The 16,510-nt window shown below is 48.3% G+C and overlaps 1 protein-coding gene across 1 annotated transcript in view; it reads right to left on the reverse strand.

Annotated features, from left to right (window-relative positions):
• Window positions 1–16,510, reverse strand: part of mapk8ip2 (mitogen-activated protein kinase 8 interacting protein 2) — a gene marked incomplete at both ends in the record, with an annotated part of 40,482 nt that overhangs the window by 250 nt on the left and 23,722 nt on the right. The window contains 12 exons of the mRNA XM_084452534.1: window positions 335–433; window positions 540–610; window positions 743–865; window positions 1,035–1,144; window positions 1,241–1,413; window positions 1,751–1,826; window positions 2,381–2,592; window positions 2,822–5,066; window positions 5,618–5,821; window positions 6,062–6,140; window positions 6,459–6,695; window positions 15,855–15,960. Coding sequence (XP_084308660.1) covers window positions 335–433; window positions 540–610; window positions 743–865; window positions 1,035–1,144; window positions 1,241–1,413; window positions 1,751–1,826; window positions 2,381–2,592; window positions 2,822–5,066; window positions 5,618–5,821; window positions 6,062–6,140; window positions 6,459–6,695; window positions 15,855–15,960 — 3,735 coding nt within the window. The remainder of the gene's footprint in view (window positions 1–334; window positions 434–539; window positions 611–742; window positions 866–1,034; window positions 1,145–1,240; window positions 1,414–1,750; window positions 1,827–2,380; window positions 2,593–2,821; window positions 5,067–5,617; window positions 5,822–6,061; window positions 6,141–6,458; window positions 6,696–15,854; window positions 15,961–16,510) is intronic.

The raw sequence follows: 16,510 nt of genomic DNA on the forward strand, positions 1-16,510 counted from the left end.
ACGGACCACCCCCTGCCTTGCCTCACTAGACAGTGAGCAATTACCAACTTTAATTATTCAAACCCAGTATGCCTGATCCAGACACGATTAACAGACCACAGTATGTACAGTAGTCATTATCAACTTCCTCTCTATCCGTCTCACTCTCTTTTCTTTCTTTCTTTCTTTCTTTCTTTCTTTCTTTCTTTCTTTCTTTCTTTCTTTCTTTCTTTCTTTCTTTCTTTCTTTCTTTCTTTCCTTAACATTAAATTAGACAAGTACAGAGTACTGTTTTACTAAGGACCCGACTATAATTTGTAATGACAATGAGTGTTTCAGTGCCTTGTGGACTCACCCAACACACTCGGCCACGGGCCTCATCGACTCCTGGGACACAAACACGTGACACGCAAATCTGTTCAGCATGGGGTGCTTAGTGATGAAGCCAAAGTAGCTGAGGAATGAGGAACAGGAAGTGACACGTCAGTGACAAAACAGTGAGACGCAATACAGTACGTCAAGGAGGCACGGCGTTGTTCATTGTGTTCACTGAGACCTACCAGTTGTTCTTGGGATGGCACCCACAGAACGAGATGTTCTTCATCTGGAAGAAGTGACTGCACCTGTCGAACTGGAGAAAAAGAACGAAGGAACATTATCTCTGTCTGACTCTTATGCTCTTACTTGTCTCCTCTCCCAGTCCTTTCTTTTCAACCAGGCCTACCTCATCTTTGCCATCATCCATCATCTGCTCAACCCTCACCTCATCCAGGGTGTCATATTCATCCTCCAGGCTCATGACCAGCTTAACCCCTTGTAGGCTGATCTCCAGCTCACACAGAGAGGGGGGGCGCACGTGCACTGTCCGCTTCCGTGACATGGCAATCTGACAGGCAGAGAGAGAGAGTAAAACATGCTACTGACATAGTCTCATAGTGTGTGTGTGTGTGTGTGTGTGTGTGTGTGTGTGTGTGTGTGTGTGTGCGTGTGTGCTCACTGATGAGTGACAGTCCACATGTGCTTGAGAGCCCGCACCACTTCCTGTTGCGGTTTACCTTTTGCATGGCGGCACAGAGGATGCCGTTGCCTTGGTGATAGGGCACCTCCACGGAACCCAGGAACTGGACGCAGAAACTCTCCATCCATGTGGGGTTCCTCTTCACATCTTAAGGAAGTGCACACACACAGGATATGACATCGCACAGGAGTGTGGAACACAGTTATTATTACACACCAAGGTCTCTTAAGTGATTCCTCTTACTCATGATCTCCTTGGATTGACCTATGACCTCATGGGCATAGAAGGCAGGGAATATGCCCCTCTCCCCAGTGCGCATATTATAACCTCGGTACCAGTAGTCATCCTCCTCCTCCTCCACATAGAGAGGATCGTCCACGTCTAGCTCCAGCTCATCTGCATGTCTGGGGATGAACCTGCAGGGGGCGAAAGAGAGAGAAAGAGAGGTGTGTGTGTGTGTTTGTGTGTGTGTGTGTGGGGTAGGGGTGATGTCACATATTATAATACACAATTTAACAGCCAGCTATAGGTTAGGTTCCAATTCAGGAGCAAGTTGCTTCTGTATACTACATCCTATACTGAGTTGAGTTGTTGGAGGCTGACAGCGGGTGATTGTGTAACAGTGGTTACCTCTTCCGGAAATATCACTGTTCACATCGCGTCATGTCTGATCATTTTCAATCATTTGACGCTGGGTTTCTTGTGTCTCCCTCACACCCACACATGGTCTGTGATGTACGTGAGGTCGCTCACCTGTAGACAGCCCGGTGTGTCTGCTCTCTCTCCTCTCCGTTGATTGTGCAGGAGAAAAGCCCAAAAGACTCTGTACCTACAGATGTGGACACAAGCAAACGTGCACGCACACACACACACAAAAAGTGTGTCACTTGACAAAGATTATACTGCAATCAAATGTAATGCTGCTGTTCATATCAGCCTACAAATAGGAGCCTCCTCCTTTAATTATGCAAAACAACCACACTGAGAGCCACCAAGAGAGAACAGTGATGGATAGATGTTCTACTAAGCACCGCACCACACCCCACCACCACTAGGGGGACCAGTCATCAATAAACAGAAATCCATTAGGGCTGATGACTCCAGCTGCCTTCCCGGATTATAAACCTCCATCAGATGACCTAGTGATGCCAGCTTGTGATGTAAGCTCATTATGAGGAACTACAGGCACCGTATGACAGTCAGTAGACACACTGTTACAGTGAGTTGGTGACTCAAGGACGCACACATACACGTATTGTACCCCAGTGGTACTCTCGGTTCCAAAAGGATTGGGACACGGTTCTACTTAGAACCGTTCTCAGTTAAAAGATCCCTTGATGGAGAGGAGTATAGAGGTTACAGTAGTATGCTAGTGTGACTTACTGGAGGAGCGCGAGGTGCTGTTGACAAACACATTGAGGAACTTCTTGGAGAAGGGCATGTCTGCCTCAGGGGAGGAGTCTTCGGAGGAGCTGAGGAGTTCTGGCCGCACCCCCACGTCGTCGTCCTGCCCGTAGTCCACCTGTCCCGTGCCCAGAGGGTCATCGTCGCACAGGGTGGAGAGCTCACTGTCGTCACTCAGGACAGAGGTGCACCTGGGAATGCGGTGTCACACTGATTAGACTGAAGCAGAGCAACTTCTATTTAGAATGACTACATATTCTGTATGGGTTGATACATTCATTCATGAATACCACCACCTTGGAAAAATAGGTTTTGAAGCTCAAGGGACTAGCCTAGTTCAATAAAGGTTAAAAAAACATTCATTCCTTCATTCATTCACTCATTCACAGCGCACACAGAGACAGACCCCTCCCTGCGTACCTCCTAAGGCTGACCAGCTCCAGAGTGGTGTTCTCATCCACCACCAGGGTATACTTCATGGAGTCGTAGGCCAGGCCGTCGTCGTCTTGCCGCGGCCTCAGATCCTGCAGGGGGCGCTCCCGCTCACACAGGGGGAGCTGCCGCACGCTCTCGTCGATGGGCGGGGAGCTGTCCAGATACAGGTCACTTCCTCCGTAGGACGACTGCTTCCTCAGGCTGCTGAGGAGGGGCGAGGCGTCCTCCCCCTCCTCCTCTTCCTCCTCCTCGTTGTCTGTGGAGTAGGTGAAGCTGAAGCAGCGGTTGGTCTGGGCGGTGGGGATGTCCAGGGTCAGGCTGTGCTTGACCTCGGTGATGCGCTCCAGAGAGGCGGTGGAGCGGCCGCAGGGCTTGGCCTCCGCCTCCCGGCCCTCGTCCTTGTCGCTGGCCACGCTCTCGCTCAGGCTGGGCGACTCCAGCTCCTTCCTCCCCTCCAGCATCATCCGGTCGTTATCGGGCTCCCCGGTCTCCTCCTCCTCCTGCCTCCGTGTGTTTTTGGCTGACTTGGCGGTGATGTACCCCTCAGGGTCGTGGGCGGCGCGACTGTGGCGGGGGTCGCTGGCGTAGCGCTCCACTGTCACCGGAGCCATGGCGTCACGGCCCACATACACACAGGAGCTGTACCTCTCAGGACTCTTCACCGTCTCCCCACTAGGATGCTTCCCGCTCCTTTCTCCCTCCTCCCTCTCCTTCCCCTCCCCGCCTCGGCCCTCGCCCCCCTCCCTTCCCTCCTCTTGGGTCTCCGTCCCTCGTTCCCCCACGTCTTCGGCGAAGGCATCCGTCTCGATGTCCGACGACGGCGAGATGGTGTCGGCGACGGACGCGGACCTCTTGAAGCACTCGTCGGGGCAGCTGATCGGGTAGGAGCCCTCCGAGATCATCTTGTTGACCAGGTTGCTGAGCAGCCAGGGCGAGTCTGAGTTCTCGCTCAGCTCGTCCTCGCTCTCGGACTCGGACTCGCCCTCGCTGTTGCCGTCGTAGTCGTCGGCCGCCGGCGCCAGTCCGGGCCCCACGGGCAGGTAGAAGGAGCGCTTGAAGCTCTCCAGGCTGTGGTCGGGCTCGATGCGCAGCACCATCTGCCGGGAGAGGCCGTCGTCGCAGCGCTGGGCCGGGGGCAGGGTCTCATCCGGGTCAGCCTGGTGCTCGTAGGGCAGGTCATCGTCCACGCCGTGGAGCCCCATCGGGGCCAGGCCGTCGTCGTACGGCTCCGGGGGGAGGTCGGGGGAGTCGGTGGGGGAGGAGGTGGCCAGCGTGGGCGACGGGAGGGGAGACGGCGAGGGCAAGGGGAGCCCGTCTTTGATAGGGTCGGGCTGGCCGAGGAGCAGCGACGCCTTCAGTCCCACGATGCCGCTGTCCTGCTCCAGCTCGGTGTCCGGGTCCAGATCCTGGTCGGAGGTGGGCGAGCTGGCCTCCTCGATGGAGTTGGTGAGGTGCGAGGAGCGGCCGCTGCTGCTGTCGTCGCTGGTCAGGTCCAGCTCCGTCTCGGAGATGGAGGAGATCATGTTGGAGACCAGCGGACCACCGCAGGCGAAGGCCGCCTCCAGCTCCCCCTCTATGTCCGAGTCGAACCCCGGCGAGCTCAGGTCCTGGTCCTGGTCCGATGTGGCGTAGCAGCGCTTGGCGTTCATGTCCGCTATCCCCGGGTCTGACGACGGAGAGGTGGAGTCGTTGGCCACGGCGTCGTCGGCCGGGGCTTGCTGGGAGTCACGGGATTGGTGGAGAACGTCTGAGGGGCTGGAGGACACGCAGCTGGAGAAGGAGGCGAGCTCGGAGGGTTCGATGGAGGGGAACTCCACATACTGGCTCTGGTTCTCCTTGCACACCATGTCGTAGGTCTCCTTACACATGAACTCCACCTCAAAGTCCTTCTCCAGCTCCTCCTCGGACAGGGGCGTGTCCGAGCCGTCGTTACCCCCGATGGGCGCCGTGGAGGACAGGCAGCGGCTGGTCCCGTCCGGGTCATTCTCCAGTTCCGGGTCCAGGCCCGACTCGCTGGTGACCGTGTAGGTGTCGTTGGCGCGTCGGGAGGACAGGCAGGAGTGTGACCGTTTGTGGTTATGGTCGCTGTTGAGGTCGTGGTCGACCTCTGTGTCAGAGCACTGGGAGCGGTCATCCACAGAGGGCACCCTGGAGGTCTGGAGAGGATGGTCAGGCGGGGGCTCAGGGACCTCTCCTGAGCAGGGGTGGGACTTATGCTGGCCGAAAGAACCTGAGGAGGGAGAGAGGAGGAGCAGAGAAGGGAGGAGGTGAGAGAGATGGGGGTTGGATGGAAAAAGAGGATTTATGAGCGGATGAAAGTAAAATTACATTACATCACATTACAGCTGACGCTTTTATCCAAAGTGACTTACAATAATTGCATTTAACGTAGGAAAAGCCAGTGTCCTACTACTCTTCAGAATTCACAAGCCACAAGGGACTAAGAGCATAATCTATTGCTGAAGGCAAGGTGCAAGAATAGAAATCTAAAAATACAATAGGTGCTTAAGAGGGAGGATCGTGGTAGTACTTCTTGAAGAAATGAAAAATAACCACCAACAACAGTGTTAACAGTCATGAGATGGCAATGGAGATACTTTGCCAATGTCTGCTGAACTCTGCATGTCTCTAAATCTCTAAGGCGAGGATGGAACAACTTCACATCAATCACACACACAAAAAAAAATCACTTTATGCCATGTCATGCCCTGTCATTACACTCATGTTCATGGGATGACCTCTGAACTCTGACTTCCGGCTCAAGGTCGGCCATTTTGTTACCGTATTCAGGCCTCTCCCGTCTGTTGCCCTCCATGTCGCAGAGGAGGGGCCTGCGAGGGGACTGGGGGTGCCCGCCCTCCCCTGCCTGTTTGGGGGGAGTACCTTTGCTCTGGGACCCTGGAGCCTGGGAGGCTGGGGCTGCCGGGCACTGGCCCGTCACATGGCTGCTGTCCTCAAGACACGAGTGGGTCGGTGACAGGCGACCTGCGAAGCCAGCAAAGGACAGTACAACACTCTTACAACTAAAACAGGACATAGAGTGTTGTGTGAATGCTATGGATAGAGGGTTTCAGGGTACGGTGTACATTAACCCGCCTGACCCAGACGCTCCACCCCCCCCCTTCCAGAATCTGTCTGCCGCTTTTGGCGTCTTTGTGCACGCATGGGACCAGCAAGGACCATCAACAGCAGAGAGTTAAGAGATAAGAGTGTTGTTGTGTTCACCCTGTGGGGCCGGGTTGCGTAGTGAGTCCTGCCAGCTTCCATTTTTCGGGGACAGACTGCTGTTGTTGTTCAAGGAGTCCTGAGGGAACACAGGAGGGATGTGAGCAAGCCTGCACTGAACAATAAGAATGGATCTCTATGCGTGTGTGTGTGTGTATTGGTTGTTTGTGTGTGTGTATGTGTGTGGGTGTGTATATGGGTATTGGTTGTCTGTGTGTGTGTGTGTGTGTGTATGTGTATTGGTTGTCTGTGTGTGTGTGTGTGTGTGTATGGGTGGGTGTGTGTATATGTGTATTGGTTGTCTCTGTGTGTGTGTGTGTGTGTGTGTGTGTGTGTGTGTGTGTGTGTGTGTGTGTGTGTGTGTGTGTGTGCATGTATGTGCTTGTGCTCTTGTGACCTGTGAGACAGTGGTGCTGAGATTGAGGGTGGTGGGCCGGCTCTTCAGAGAGCCCAGAGAGGGGGAGAGGGGCGGGGAGGCTGAGGGAGACGGGGGCCCCTCGGGGTCGACGTCCTCTTCCTCCTCTTCTTCCTCCTCATCCTCCTCTTCATCGTCGATCATCTCAAACTCCTGGAAGTCGTCCTGGAAGGAGCAGACCGGGTGGTGCAGCTCGCTCTTCTCCAGGATCAGACAGTCCTTAGAGAGAGAGAGAGCAGAGGAGGGAGGGAGAGACAGAGAGAGTGAATTGATGTAGGTTACGGGGATGAGCAGAGGAGGTACCAGCAGATTCCAGGGCCTAGCAAGAGCAGCAACTCTCCCAGCCTTCCTCGTGTGCATTCTGAACTCGGTAGATCTACTTTTGTCCATGATACTCCTTATACCTGGAATACTCTACAACAGACTCTAAAGCTTGAGGTAATTCCTTCAGTTGCAGAGTTTAAATCCTTGGCTCTTGCCATTTGTACTTCTACCTGTAATTGTTTTAAATAATAATAATTATTATTATTATTATAATAATAATAATTATTGTTGTATATTGTATTTGTTCAGTGGTTATTTGTGTATCTGTGTGAACTCGTCAACACTGTAAATGAGGGAAACCTCAGTGCTTTACGAGTATAAATAAAGGTTTGAAATGAATTCTGACAGAAGGTAGAGGAGGATCCTCCAGGGCTGGTCGCTCAAAAACCTCCTTCTTGTACATATTTGTTTTATGAGAGAGCCCTCTCTGAGAAAACACCAGGGAATCTACATCACAATGTTTCTTGATCACAAAAACTGCAGTATGTCCTACGCACACACACATAAACACACACACACACACACACACACACACACGCCCAAACACACACATATCAAAGCACTGCAGTAGGCAGGGGCTCTGGTGACTTGTCCACTCTGCTACAAGGCGTAGGCTACATTAACAGAGTCAAAAGTGGATTCTGCTGATGGCTTCCTTTCTGCAGCCTGAGCGTGTGTGTGTGTGTGTCTGTGTGTGTGTGTTTGTGTGTTTGTGTGTGTGTGTGAGAGAGAGAGAGAGAGAGAGAGAGAGAGAGAGAGAGAGAGAGAGAATTATACAGACAGACAGACAGACAGGGAATAGTGAACTGAGAGAGTGCAAGCAAAGAATAGAATGTAAAAATGGAGAGAAAGACAGAGAGAGGGTAACGTTAGTGAGACAGCAAGGGAAAGGGGAATGCATCGATCAAGCCTCTTGGGTTTCAGCTGGTTTACAGGAAAGAGGAGGGGTAAACTGAACAAGATTCAGGTCTAATAGTCCAACCACACCTGCAGTGAGTGTGTGTGTGTGTGTGTGTGTGTGTGTGTGTGTGTGTGTGTGTGTGTGTGTGTGTGTGTGTGTGTCTGTGTATGTGTGTGTGTGTGTGTGTGTGTGCGTTAGATCAGAGACCAAGACTGATTTAACTACAGTACATTAATGTGGCGGTATACTGCAGGCCTAAAAGCACTTTGTATTGATCAAATATCTCAGCACAAGGCTATGCTACTAACTGCCTGTGTATCATACACATCACTTAAACAAGAGAGATGAGACCAAATCATGACCAGAAGTGTTCCATGCACCACTGACATACAGTACTGTGTTGTTCCGACCAGCCCCAGGACTGGTGAGAGAGGATCTTCCAGCTATGGAATCAGACCACAATCTCAGTTGTCGAAAGATATGGGAGGTTGCAACCCCCGGAGCCCCGTAATGCACACTACAGCCCTGAGCCTTGGCCGTAGGAGTCTCACTCACGTGAGGAGAGGGGCCCTGAACCTCGATCTCGACAAAAGTATCTGAACTAACATGCGAGGCTAGATTGGGAGTGTATGTACTAACTACAAGCAGACATAACTTTGAAATGTATTAAAACTGTTAGAAATTATGATAAATGTACTCAGACTACTAGAAATAATGATGAAATAATCAAATTGTATTCAAGCTTAATAAATTGATGTTCTGCATTTAAAGGAGTAGTAAAGGGAAAATGCATGTTTAGCCCTGTTTTAAGGTTACTTATGATCATATACAATGGTTCAGATCAAAACGTTGCTTCTTGTCTTTGAAATTGAGAGTTTAACATGTTTTTGAATGATTTTTCAAGATGCCCATCCACATCCATTGTATGACCAAAACGGTGGTAGAGCAATTATCAACTTTCTCGAAAATGCTAGCTTTGTCAACGTTTTGATCTGAACCATTGTATATGATCATAAGTAACCTTAAAACAGGGCTAAACATGCATTTTCCCTTTACTACTCCTTTAATACAAAAATCTCCTGTCACTTCTCTCTCCCCTTGTGAGGCTTAGCTTCCAATGGGAGTGGTGTTATTGCTTCTCTGTAATTCTAAAAGGCTTGGCTCGCTGCTTTCTGTCTCCCCACCTCTGCTTTGCGGCATTCTCAGAGCCTGTTCTGCTAAGTGCTTACTGTGCTTTGTTATAGGATTCGCCTAAATATCATATTAGAGACTACAGGGATAGCTAACACATAAAAGCCTACAATGTAGGCAAGATCTCTGTAACTATTTGTGCCCTTGTAAAATCTCAGGGAAGGGTAGTGAAATCCTTAGTGATTAGCTGGGAACGTATCCTTGTACTGGGATCATGGGAGACAGTCAGCCGACCTGAGCAACACTGGCATTGTCATTGCGGCAACAGTGGCTATACTTGCATTGATCTCTATGGTTTTCACAACCTGAACAAACAGAGTATATCCATACAACCAGTTCTACATTGAGTCTGACAATGAAAAGCACTGGATTGGATCTGTTCTATCCACTCTGCATTTGAACAGTCAGCATTTCCTCTCTCTCTCTCTCTCTCTCTCTCTCTCTCTCCTTTTGATGGAGGACTCAAAGTGCATCCTTTCATTTCCCTCTTGCCTCCCAGGACTGCTGACGCTGCCCCTCCCAATACCACAGGATACAAGTGTAGCCCTTGCTAGGTTTTCTGTAGACATAGTTTATGTAGACTTGACTTTCATGGAGACATATAAATAAAGAATTAGTCAAGACATTTAGAATATAAATAGCGATGAATAAATACTATTTAGAAGTTAAAATGGAGCACAATAAATATTTTATGGGTAATATAGTTTAAAATACACGTTATAAGATTTGCAGTAGTTTCCAGGGTCAAAGTTCATGTAACATTATAGTTAGTTTGATCTAAAAACCCTGCACATGTTAGACACAGCCTACAGTATCTTGATTTAGCTGTCAGTCATTGTTTTCTTTTGTTCTATTGGGTTGTCACTGCATCATCGCAATTCAGGGTCTGTTGATAGGTCAAGGGCAGGATTTGATTTGGGGAAAGGAATTTTCTCACTATAGCGCAAGTCAGATCGCTGTTCGGCACCAGCAAGGTTGCAATGCGTATGACTGATAACGTACTGTACAGAAGATTCCCTGTACGAGGCTGACGACCAGTTGATCCTCTGAATGTTTTTTTTTTTTTGTGTGGATATATCAAGGTAAATATGAGTAGTAGAAATACATTCTAGACTGTCATTAAGTGTTGAGTGTGCAATGTTGTAGATGTAAATTGTACATTGCATTTGCACCAACGTTAGCTAGCATTGTAGCTACGGAGTAAGCTCACTCGATAGATATGTTGTTGTCAAAGCATGCTAGTTCGCCAGGAGATGGTTTTGGACTGTTGCTTAGTTATTATGCTTGATGTAGGAGACAGACATTTGAGGCAGGAGGAGAAGACGCTGGAAAGCTTCTTTGGAGGACTTTGAAGTTTTGCGTCGAGAGTCCATGCTGCCGCACGTCTGAACTGCATCTGCTGGATGTGCCTGCGCTCTGTCAAGTAACCGAAAGTTTGCAGACTTCCCCCCACTCCATCCCCTTTCTGCCCAATCCGGGCATCAGTGAGTACATGAATAGGGCGTTCCTTTTCATCAATCGTAAACAAGTCCTGATTCTAACTGACAGCAATACTTCTCCATTTTGGACACGTGACATAATATGACATCGTACGTCACAAAATGGAGAAATATTGCTGTCATTTTGAATTGTGAATTGTCACACATCCCACTATAGACGGTGTAGCCATGGGATCAATGAGCAGAGCGGATGAAGACCCACATCTGACAGAGGATGAACCTGGGATGACAGCAGCAGTCGCAGCAGCCAGGGAGAGAGAGAGTGAGCAGCTATAAATATCAGTCATCTCCCAGTGAGGATCGATCCTAGGGTCTCAGGTTCCCAAGGACATCCTATCCTGCCTGCCCAGCCTCGACTGTCCCTCCCTGATACAGTACTGAACAGGCTGGCCTTGGACAGGCCCCTCCCTGCTGACTGGGGGTGAAAACTGTAGTGTGTGGCGACAATAGTAACATACAATTGCACAACTGCGCGCCCACTTGCGCACAAAGACGAAACACAACCCTTTTTTGGGCTACGAAAGTGCCAGTAAAGATCCCGCATAACCGTTTTTGAAATGTGCATCTATTTCCGCACCTTAAAATGCTTAGTCAGCAGCAGTCCACTGACCCTGAACAGCGTGGTGAGAGGAACATGACTTTGATCCGTAATTACGGAACTGTAGGCTTGCTGAGCGTCACTAAGTCTCCGGCTCCGGCCCAGTCCAGCTAATCCAATCTAGCTAGCCCAGTCCAGCTAGCCCAGTCTAGCTAGCACAGTCCAACCAGCACAGTCCAGCCAGCACAGTCCAGCTAGCACAGTCCAGCTAGCACAGTCCAGCTAGCCGAGGACAGCAAAGGACAGCTGAGGGAGGAGAGAGCAGAAAAGACCTGTCAAAGAGGAGCTGAGAGAGAGAGAGAGAGAGAGAGAGAAAGAGAGCATATCTCAGAGAGAAGAGAGCAGGTACAGTAAGAGAGAGAGAGAGAGAGAGAGAGAGAGAGAGAGAGAGAGAAAGCGAGCATATCTCAGAGAGAAGAGAGCAGTTACAGTATGAGAGAGCGAGAGAGAGAGAGAGAGAGTGAGAGAGAGAGAGAGCATATCTCAGAGAGAAGAGAGCAGTTACAGTATGAGAGAGCGAGAGAGAGAGAGAGAGAGTGAGAGAGAGAGAGAGCATATCTCAGAGAGAAGAGAGCAGTTACAGTATGAGAGAGAGAGAGAGAGAGAGAGAGAGAGAGAGAGAGCATATCTCAGAGAGAAGAGAGCAGGTACAGTATGAGAGAGAGAGAGTGAGAGAGAGAGAGAGCATATCTCAGAGAGAAGAGAGCAGGTACAGTATGAGAGAGAGAGCGAGAGAGAGAGAGAGAGGGGGGGGGGACATGAAGTGGAAGGGACAGAGAGAGGTACAGTAAAGTGGGAGCTGGGAGAGGAGGGACCAGAGAGCCGAGGGGAGACAGACTGATGGTGGGCTAGAAGGGACAACAATGACTGTAGAGCCTGTGGAGCTGATCTGAGACACCGAAGCTGTTCTTTTAAAGGAGATGTGCAAATCAGGCTTTCTCACACAGGGAAAGCCCATCTCTCTACGGAGACCAGGGCCATAGCACAGTACTATGAACAGAGCTAGGCACCGCTGGACACAGTGCTGAATGAGAGGTGAACCGAAACAGCAATTGGGTGTCTGGTCTGTGGGGTGAGAATGATCACTGGAGCATGCTGATTGGTGCAGAAGATCCCAGCCCCGATCTATAGGGGATGGATGGCACATTTATGATCTGACACTGTAGGCTGGAGCTAGCTCACTATAGCAGCGCTCTGGATATAGACTGCAGAAGAGAGCAGGAAGGAACAAGGGGGCGTCTCTGTTTTGTGACGCTGCTGCAACAATCAAAAGTGAACGGCAGTGAAATCAAACATAACGTTAACCCAGTCCAGTTAGTATGTTTGTAAAACAGTGCATCTGATTCACGAGTGCAGGTGACTGATGGTGATTGATTCCTCTGTGTTTATGATGTCATTCCCCCGCTGTGCCTCTGTGCATGTGAAACTCCCAGCTAGCACCGGGGCCGAGGCAGAGCCTATCAGTGTGCGACAGCCTGAATAATACATGTGTGAAGGCAGGGTATTTAATCAGGGAGGAACATAGATGGAGGAAGAGAGACAGAGATGGATAGAAGAGAGGGAGGAAAGGGAGAGGAAATGAAAGAGGGAGAGAGATGAAATAAAGGAATACAAAGCAAAGAGACAGAAGAGGCTCCTACCATTTTATAGCATAGTGCCTATAATAAGATAGTACATCATCAATGTGTGTCAAGAAAAAAACATCACATCCCAGGTTAAAGGGGCAATAGTCAAGATTTCGATGTGGACTAGTCATGTATATATATATATATAAACTCTAGCAAGGCTTGTGAGCCAATAGTATTAGGACTCTTGATTGTTCCTGCCTCCTCCACATACCGTGTGGTACCAACATCATAGTACTGTTGGCTCACGAGCCTTGTTGGAGGTGCACCACACCAGAGGTAAACAGAACGTTCTTGTCGAACTCAACATTTCTTAAATTAATAAATTCAGACTATTTTTTGGGAAAAGCAATGCTTTTATTCTGCACCTTTCTAAAAGCTTTGAATGTTTTTTTTAAAAATTGTATTCATAAATTATTAGTCTAAATGAAAATCTTGTCTATATGACCTTTAAGTCATGTCTCAGTCTCAGTGAGATGGAAAATCAAGCATTTAATAACATTTCCAGCTGAGCAATCTATAATTGCACTTCCTAGGAACTGAAGGAATCAATACTTAGATCTCTGATGTGCATGCATCCATGCGTGTGTAAGTGTGACGTGTGTGTATGTATGTATGTATGTATGTATGTATGTATGTATGTATGTATGTATGTATGTATGTATGTATGTATTTACAAGCAAAGCCATTAAGAATAGGTTTTTACAACAGCGGCCTGGCAAAAGGCAAATCCTCTGAGGAGGGGGGGGGGGGGGGTCTGGGGGCTGCTGGGAGCACAGTACAGTATTTAAAAAATTAAAAAATAAAGTTATTTTTTATTTTTATTTTTTTTACCAGGGAGATCCTGACGAGATTGTGATCTCTTTACGAGGGAGCCCTAGCCAAGATATCTGCATAGTTTCAAATAGCCTCCAGTATGGCAAAAACAACAGTAATAAAATTTCAAACAACATGTAGTAAGTAAGTAGCCTTGAGAACTGGTTCTCGAGCCTATTGGCCCATAGGGCAGGAGCCTATCTCCTGTTTCCTTAGCATGAGGCAGCTTGATGTACACCCCCTGGACATGACGCTAGTATGTCACAGAGACTCACCCCCAATCCAACCCTTGATGCTGAGTGCCAAGCAGGTAGGAATCGGGTACCATTTTTAAATAGTCTTTGGTATAACTCGGCCGGGGATCGAACTCACGACCTCCCAGTCTCAGGGCGGACAATCTAACCACAAGGCCACTGAGCTGGTTCACAACATGAGCAACATTAAAAGTGCATAACACACAACATCGTAGCAGCAATAAAATGTACATCTCAAACATGTTCATACTTGTGACAGAGTAGCTGAAACCTAATCTTCCTGAAACCTAATCGTCCTGTATAGGACACACCACTGTACAGTATATACACTGGCCGCACTACTTTTTTTATAGTTTTTTTCTTAGCTTATCCTTTTTTGCTCTAGCATTTTGTACCTGCTCCTTGCACTGTCCTGTCTTTGCACTGTCCTGTCTCGTTCCTGCACCCTGTCCAATGTTGTCTCCAGGTTATGCACCACGACCCAAAGCAAATTCCTAGTACGTAGAAAAACTGCATGGCAATATAACAAATTCTGAGGCTAGAAATGAGCCCCAGAGCTAATGGGAATTAACAAGAGATGTGGATTGGGTGGAGAGATAATCCACCTGTTTTGATTGGCTGCTGACCTAAACATCAAAGGCAAGCCATCCGCTATGCCCACATCATACTGACATAAAGACCCAAAGCCTCTCTCTCATCTCTATAATGTAATACTCGGTTGTCACCGCCATCAGAGGCAAAATGCACTGTGAATAAGGGATGATGACTTTCCCACATGCGTGCAAAATGAATACACATACTGTACATAATCCCTTTCGCTTTCTCTCTTACTCACACACACACACACACACACATTGTACACACACTCAGAAGGCATGTCAGCTGGATTATCTCAATGACGCGGAACCTGAGCTGTGATGTAACATAGCACAGAGTGACAGTCTCTGCTGTACGCCTACACACATGTGAACTGAGCACTTAAGGTGTGTGTGTTTTTTTTATTGTATTATACCTTTATTTAACCAGGTTAAAGACTCATTGAGATTAAAATCTCTTTTACAAGAGAATCCTGGCCAAGAAAGGCAGCAACACAATTTTCACACTTTTCCTGAAAAAAAGACATAAAGGTACGATACACAACTAAACAAAGGTTACGATACACAATGTGTGTGTGTGTACTGTATATGGTCATGATTGTTTGTAGTGTACAGTAGATTGTGGGTCATAACTATATGGAGTAAAATCCATTCTCTTGACTCCATGAGAATGGCTTATCCTCCACACAGGCTGCAACAGACATCTCTGGGGGGGAAGCAGTTCTACTTCATGTAGAAATATTACTCTCTGCTGGATTAATGAAACATAAAGCAGAGCCTCCTACTCAGACTTGTCATCAATTTAACACCAGGAAACTAACCCTCTCTCTTTCTCTCTCTCTACCCCCTTCCTTCTCTTCTCTCCCATCTTGTCATAGACAGGAGAAAGGGAGAGAAGTAATGAGGGAAAAAGAGAGGGAGAGACATTTAGAGAGGGAAGTCGAGCTAGAGAGGGAGGGCGAGATGTTGAGAGGGAGGGAGGGAGGGTGTCTCTGCATAGCAGCAAAATGCACTGGGTCACCCCCCCCCTGCAGCCGTGGCTCTGAGCCACAACCATCAAACATTTACATCACACAGGCAATAGACAGAGAGAACCAGAGAGCAAGTGATCAACGCGGGTGACGTCAGGGCAGGTAAGAGCTGAGGACATCCCCCGTCAATAATGTGATGATTCCGTCACTGGCCACCCAGGTAGAGAGAACAGATGGAGGGTTACATAACAGACGTGCACAGCGGCATGGGCAGTTCTTGCCACAGGTCTCAAAATGTCTGTCTACTCTTCTCCCTCTCTCTCTCTCTCTCTCTCCCTCACTCCCCCTCTCTCTGGCTCTCTCAGGTTAGGACCTGCAATTTATTTCGCCCATCGCAACTGTCAATCCAAAGCAGAAGGCCTTATTGCACAGAAACGCAGTGAGGAGTGATTACATAGAAATGTAATAATAACAACAGGCAGCTAAAAAGCTGCAGAGGCAGAGACATCAACACACAACATGTAAATATCATATTGTAAATATCATATTGTATCACCATGTAAAACCGGTAGTAAATAGTGCATGGTTTTGAAACAGTCTCACCTTCTCATAGGGGTCCGAGTCATAGTTGAGTCCAATCCCACAATCGTCTGTAATTTCAGAGAGATCCTCATCATCAAACTCCTCCAGACTGATGTCATGGGATGGCCTGGAAATGCATAGACAACATGAATACACACATTATACAGTATATACCATATGGTGTTCCGATTACATTCCCACCTGGGAACTGGAAAGTCTGAGTTCCGGAGGCAACTGGAATGCACCAATACCGTACGGTGCTATACAGTATACATATATATATATATATATATATATATATATATATATATATATACAGTATATAAATATACAGTATATATATACACTATATAAACACTATACGAGACACATACTGTATATAACCTGTATATATATACAGGTTTGTAACACTCCTCGCTACCCTACAGAGGGACGCTTGTCTGACTCATCATGCCCACATGGTGCGCTCCCGCCCTGGGGAAGCCCGTTCTGATCTATAGCCTGTCGAGCTCTGGATGACCGTCCTCCTCATGTACACAACGCGGACTATAGCTTGAAACTATTACTGAAGCACATCCACTCAAAAGGAAGATGACTCCATTTCCAGGCCCACTGTTTAGAGCCCACGCTCCCTGTACCAGACGTGTGTAGTACTATGTGAAGTTTTAATGAGCCCA

This window comes from Borostomias antarcticus (assembly GCF_949987555.1).
Source record: "Borostomias antarcticus genome assembly, chromosome: 18".
In the NCBI taxonomy this organism is placed as follows: Eukaryota; Metazoa; Chordata; class Actinopteri; order Stomiiformes; family Stomiidae; genus Borostomias; species Borostomias antarcticus.